The sequence below is a fragment of the Phaethon aethereus genome (assembly GCF_964289735.1).
Source record: "Phaethon aethereus genome assembly, chromosome: 20".
NCBI lineage: Eukaryota > Metazoa > Chordata > Aves > Phaethontiformes > Phaethontidae > Phaethon > Phaethon aethereus.
The window spans coordinates 1,181,836-1,188,313 of NC_138596.1; the positions used below are offsets into that span (position 1 = coordinate 1,181,836).

Sequence of the window (6,478 nt, forward strand, 5' to 3'; positions counted from 1 at the left end):
GCGCCCATGCACAATTCTGCCACTTGGTGTCACCTGCCATAAAAAAGCCAGAGCAGAGATGTTCCCCGCAGGGCCCAACCTGGGGAGCTCCAGCCATGGAGCAGGAGCACCAGAGGTGTCTCAGGGCAGAGGTGCCATGGGGGGACAGCAGAAGCGTGGTGTGGTTCAGGGGCTCCATGGAGCAGGCACCTGCCTGCCTCGGATCTTTAATCATATGGAAACACACAATAAATTAAAGCCTTCAAGGATGGGATAAAAGCTAAGACAGAGTCGTAAAGCACCTTCCCCTCTATCTTCATTTCTCCCCAGATACTCCACGGTGGGTGGCGGGAAGAGTCTGGGAAGGGCCCACCTCTACCCCGGGCACGGCTCCGTACATAGGTGCCAGCAGCACTCTGTGCACCTGGTTTGCAGCTTTCCAACAGCGGAGGGGGACAAAGACCCACGCTCCGTGTCCCTACCCCCACGTCCTTGCCTCTGTGCTCCCACCCGTGCTCCACTGCATCCCCCAGCACCGGAACCAAGCTGGGAAGCTTGGCCAGTGCCGTGAGCCTCCGTGCTTGTCCCTGCTGCTCCCAGCCATTGGCCGGTCTCTGAAGGAGTTTATCTGCCCCTCTGTCACTTCACTCTGGGAACGGTCTTGGCATGCTGGCTGGGCACCCTGATTTACACCCCTTGGCCGGAGCTGGTCTTGAGCCCAGTGCCTTAGAGGACTCCTCCGTCGGTCAGCACCGGCCACCCGAGCTGTCCTTGCAGAGCAGATGCTCGGAGCAGCCTCTCCTGGTGCTGGCCCTGGGGCCAGGCTGCGCGGCTTTGCGTGGAGCCCAAAACCGCGGGAGGAGGCATGGCGGCGGCGGAGCGGGGCACCGTGGGTGCAGCTCTGGCTGGGGACAGGGACCTGGGCTCTTCCTGCGGGGTGCTGGGTCCCCCTGTTCCAGAGAAGGGGGCAGTGACAGGGACCCATGCTCTGCCACGCACTGGCAGAGTGAAGGGACAGTGGTGACACCACTGGGGTACACGACCCCAAAGGGTCACCGGCCAGGTCACCAGCACCAGTCACGCTGCCATTGCAGCGGGGTGCAGCCAATGGATGCAAAACAGGAGAGGGGCCAGGCACAGCCCGTGCCAGCCCTGCGCTTGGCCGGTGCCCCTGGCAGGCAGGACACTGGGACATCTCTCCCGCCACGTGCCATGGAGGTGTGCAGCGGGGTGACAGCAAAGGGCTGAGGAGGGTTTGCAGCCTCCTGGGCTGTCTCAGCACAAAATCTGGAAATGGCCTTGCGTTTAATAGTGGGGTTTTTTCAATGGATTTTGCACTTCTCACCTGACCCCAGGTGTCCGCAGGCGGTTGGGCAACGCAAGCCCTGGGGAGGAAGAGCATTTCTGGGACAAGGCTCCCTAAAAATTCAGGTCCCCATCTAGCCTGCAGCTGCTGGTGGGATGAGCTGGTGCTGCAGCTCCACGTGGTTGTGGGTTTGTGCCCTTCTTCGGGGCTGGGCTGGGCTAGAGGATTCCTCTGAATTATTTCCAGATGGGGATTAATGCAGCAAACCGAGTTTGCTGCAGGATAGATAAACAAACCAAAGCTCCTCTGGATGCTATTAATAAACCGCCTGCCCCAGATTTGGGAACATCCCGGTCCTGGCCTGGGGTGCAGCCACACGCTGCCTTGCTGCCCTTCCAGCACTGTGGCCGTGGGGCAGAGATGCCAGGGATTCCTCCGTGACCGTGACCACCGGGGACCCAAATGGGACAGGAGTTGTGACGGTGGGAGCGGAGGACAGTGTCTCTGCTCCGGGTCCCCGCTCCAGGCTGTGAGTGGGATGGGATGCTGCTGGCCATGTCCCCTGGGCCCTCGGTGTCTGCCGAGCTCTGCTGGGGACGCTGGGCGCTGCGAGGTGACACCTTTCCTCGCCAGCCTTCTGCTGCGGCACGTCAGGCAGCTTTGAAACTGGAGCAGGTGTAAATAGGGTGGAGGCAGACTTTGAGCCCTCTCAAACAGGTGCTGCCGTGCCAGCGTGAGGGTAAACAAGTGTTGGGTGGCTGCAGCCCAACAAGCTCATCATTCCCACGCCTTCTGGTGTGGGGGCTCCTGGGTGTCCCCCAGTGTGCATGCAAACGTGTCATCCTGCTGGGGAGGAGGAGGGTGGCCCATGGGACTCACATCCCAACCCTCCTCATTTTGGCAGGGCTTGTGGTCTCCTGCCAGCGGCAAACAGAGCCCAGCCAAGGGCTGGGCTCAGCGAGGTGGCCCATGGCTCCCAGCAGAACTCCCCACTGAGGACCTCTGGGCATGGTGGCCAGCACAGAAGATGGGTTTAGACCTGCTGACCATATGATTTAAGCTTTGTACTTCCCCAGCCGGTTACAGGGGTCCTGTGTCCATACACCCCTCTGTACATGTCTGGTGAGACAGCACACCCATGGGGAGGATGAAGGCCAAGAGATGAGTCCGGTTTTGCTTTTTCCACCTCTCCAGCCTGCAGCACACACAAGCAGTTAATCCTAGGCCATGCAGAGCTGGCTGCTTACCTGTCTGGAGCAGTGCCTGGCAGAGGGAGGGGCGAGGGCATGGCTCTGCACCTTGCCAGGGCAGGCATCACTGCAAAAATATTTGCTGAAAAAAGTGCAGCTCCACCCCAAGGAAAACTGGGGCTGGGAGCGCAGCCTGCGCTGGGTTTGCAGACGGAGGGTGGCAGTGAGTGGGGGAATGCGTGCGGCTGCAAGGATCCGAGCACATCCACCCGCTCCCCTTGCAGCTGGGCACTGCCCAGCACCTCCACTCAGCACCGCTGGGCTCAGCCAAGGGTGCTGGGCAGGGACGGGTGGCTGGGCAAAGCGACAGGCACTTGGGATCCTGTCTGTGGGGCAATCCTGGCACCGGAGGTCGGGGAGCCCTCAGCACCTCAGTGGGCAGCCATGGGCTGCTGGAGGGGCCCCAGCACCGTGCTGGCCTGCCTGCTTCTCCTGCGCCCGCTGCCCTCGCCAGCCTGCCCCAGCGCCTGCCGCTGCTCCTCGGGGGAGGCGGACTGCAGCAAGCATGCGCTCCGTGAGGTGCCGCAGAGCCTCTCGACCAACACCAGCACCCTCTGGCTTGGCCACAACTTCATCACGGTGCTGGGGCCACGCTCCTTCCCTCCGCTGCCGCGGCTGCTGCTGCTCAGCCTGCCCCACAACCGCCTGGGGCTGATCCACAGCCAGGCGCTGGTGGGGCTCGGCGCACTGCAGGAGCTGGACCTCAGCTACAACTACTTAACTGTGCTGGCCCCCGAAACCTTCCTGCCCCTCAGCAGCCTGGCCATGCTCAACCTGGGCAGCAACAGGCTGGGGGAGCTGGAGCCTGAGGTGCTGCGTGCCCTGCCCCAGCTCCGAGCCCTCTTCCTGCAGGACAACCCCTGGGTGTGCAGCTGCAGCATCCTGCCCCTCTGGCGCTGGCTCAGCCACAACAGGGAGAAAGTGCAAGGTGAGTGCCCGGAGGACGGTGTCCCCAAGCCCCCCAGCCTCTCCATGCTGGCTGGTCACCCCTGTCAGGCTGAGGGCTGAGGCAGTGGGCTTGCGTGGTTGGTGCCCGTGGGGGTTCCCCAGGACCCATCCTCAGGCCATGGCAGCTCCTGTGTCTGCCTGGGTGGATGCAGCCCTGGGTCTGGTACCTGGTGCCCACCCTTGGTCCTTGGTCATCAGCTGGGGATGGCATGGAGAGGAGTGCTGGGCAATGTCCCAGCGACAGGCACCCAGCGCTGTCCCCAGCAGTGGCACCAGTCCTGCCACGCTGAGGGCAAGGTGTGCTGGGCAATGGGCACCTGAGGTGGCAAGAAGAGCCTGTGTGGCAGGGTGGGCATCACCTCTGACCAGGACAGGACTTGGTGCCTTCAGCCCCTTCCCCAATGCCTTCATGAGCATGGGTCTGATCCTACATTTCTTCCCCCGTTAACCTCGGTGAGAGTCAGCTCTGCCAGCGAGGTCTGTCCCTCTGCTGCCACCGGCTCCTGCTTGCTTCCAGCTTGGGTATGCGTCTGTCGCTTGTGCTGGCTGGGACCTTCTGTGGCATCTCCAGGCTGGCTGCTCACTGCTCCCCACATCCGTCCCCTGGGAACCAGGCCCATCACCTTGCCTGCCCCATCTACCATCCTGCCCCATCCTATCCTGCCCCAAACCCATTTTCCACTGCCCTCCCCAGCACTGCGCCCACCTCCCCATCCTGTCCCATTCCCCGGGGTGTAGGATGTAGGTGAGCCTTGAACCCTTACCGCTCCCCTTCTTTATACCCTGACCTGGGCTATCTTGGTCAGCCTGGACCCTGTCCTCCTGCCCTGGTCCCATCTGTCCCATACAAACCTGCCATCCCCTCTGTCCTTGATACCTGCCTTGTCCCAGCTGCCCAATGTGCCCATCAGCACTGCTTTTCTCTTCCAGAGAAGAGTTTGCTCCTGTGCAGAGTCCCAGAGCAGCTGAACAAGTTTCCGATCATGGCCTTTGGGAATGAGTCCTTCAGGCAATGCCAGGAGACCTCACTGTCCGCCCAGCACTACATCGCCTTCTTGATCATCGGACCGTTCTCCTTCATGGCCAGCATCTTCTTCTGTACCTTCATGGGCTCCATCACAGTCATTTACCACAACCTGCGCAGGGAACCCCACTTCTGGAGGAGACCCCACACCTGCAGGCGCCGCTGCAGCAGGGCGACCAGGCTTTAGCCCCAGGCGGGCTGTGGTCCGTGCCCTTCCCAGGTGTCTGCACCCTGCTGTTACAAACATTTCCCTGTGGACCAGTGAGAGGATGCTCTGTTCCTGGAAATCACTTTTCTTCCTCCCCCCAGTGTCCCCTGAGATGATGCCAAACTCCCTCTGCCCCACTATGGGGGGAGCAGCCTCCAGCTCAGCCCCCCGCCGGGCTTTCCATGTTTTGGGGGGCTCCCCCAGGCCACTCTCAGACCTGCTCATCCCCTTCTGGGGAGGGCCAGGTGATCCTTCTCCCCCAACTCACCCTGTCCTGCCCCTTCTGCTACCCATGGGCCTCGGTGTGCATTTCAGGATGCACCGTACGCCTCCGTGTGCCTTTTGGTGCGTGCTGGGAGCCCCTGTGTGCATCTCAGGACACACTACATTCCTCTGGGTGCCTTTCAGTTTGCCCCACAGCCCTTCTTGGACCTTTTGGTGCCCCCAGCACTCCCCATCTGCCATTCGGCGACCCCAGCAGCCTCAGCGTGCCTTTCCATGCCCTCAAGACCCCTTGGCTTGCCTTTTCATGCATCCAAATGCAATCTGCTTGTCTGTCTTGTCCTGAAAGGCATCGGTTTGCTTTTGGTGTGGCCCAGAGCTCCCCGTTTGCCTTTTGGTGCACCTAAAGATCTCCAGGTGCTTTTGGGGCTATGGGACTTTCAGAAAGCCCCAGACCCCTCCGTGAGCTGCCCAAGGACAGGGCAGATGGCAAAAAGTTTCTTTTGACAGGTTCTTCCTTGAGACAGGGCTGCTGATGCTGAGGGGGCTCAGCCAACAACCCGGATCTAGGGTGAGGCTGAGGCTTAGGGTGAGGCTGAGGTTTAGGGTGAGGGTTGGAAGGAGTCAAAGCCTTGGGCTCCCACTGATGTGGCAAAGGGGCTGCCAAAGCGTGGGTGAGGCTGCACAGTGCTTCCTCCCCCAGTAGCTTTTCCCTTAGGCTAAATCTCATCCAAGGGTCTAGGGTTAGCTCAGTGCCGCAAGCGGGGGCAAAACCACTCGTGTAGGTTTACAGCCCAGAGCCTGCAGCCCTTGCTGCTGCCTCACCTCCCATCGTCCACAAAAAGGGGCTGGGGCTGCCCTTGCATCTCCAGGCCCTGCCGCCTCCTGCGCTTCCCTGTGGAAACCCTTCTCCCCCACATTGCATGGAAAAGCTTAGTGAGCATCCTGGGAGATGGGCTGGAAGGAGCTGGAGCGTGCTCCAGAGGAAGGCAGAAGCTGCGGTGATGGAAGATTCTCTCCAGGTGGAGCAACAGCCCTTTCTGGCATGAGTTCTTACCCATGGCAAGGTGATAACAGCCACAAGATGACTGTGGCCATCAGGGTCCCCCGTTCGCTTGGTCTCTTGCCCATGCAAGACCCATGGGACAAACCAGGGATGTGGCTGGGGTCAATGCATCCTTTGGCAAGGGTTAAACAAATCATGCAGAGAATAAACCAAATGTCACCTCAGTTTTGGCTTGCTCCCATTTTTATTTTCAAAAGAGAAACCAACCCAGCATGCTGCTGCACTGCTCCATTCCCACTTGGCTCTTCCTGCAGTGCCTCTCCCCGGCGAGGGGTGTGAGGGCTGCGGGGAGCTGGTGGAAGCAGCAGCTCCTCCAGTGCTACCAGCCCTGCACCTGGGATGGCTGCGGGACCTCTGCCAGGACCAGCCCCTTGCATGGTGCCTTCCCCAGGAGCAATCCCAGCTCTCCCAGGCCTTCTCTAATGACAGCACTTGGTCATCCCTGGGAAGGCCTGGGCTTCCCATTTGGAACTAG

The 6,478-nt window shown here is 60.9% G+C and overlaps 1 protein-coding gene across 1 annotated transcript; it reads left to right on the plus strand.

The window, feature by feature from the left end:
• Window positions 1–2,919: 2,919 nt before the first annotated feature.
• LRRC26 (leucine rich repeat containing 26) lies at window positions 2,920–5,101 on the plus strand (the record flags this gene model as incomplete). The annotated part of the gene is made up of 2 exons (XM_082008906.1): window positions 2,920–3,463; window positions 4,414–5,101. The coding sequence occupies 2 exons, from the start codon at window positions 2,920–2,922 to the stop codon at window positions 4,692–4,694; spliced, it is 825 nt and encodes a 274-aa protein (XP_081865032.1). The 3' UTR covers window positions 4,695–5,101.
• Window positions 5,102–6,478: the final 1,377 nt, after the last annotated feature.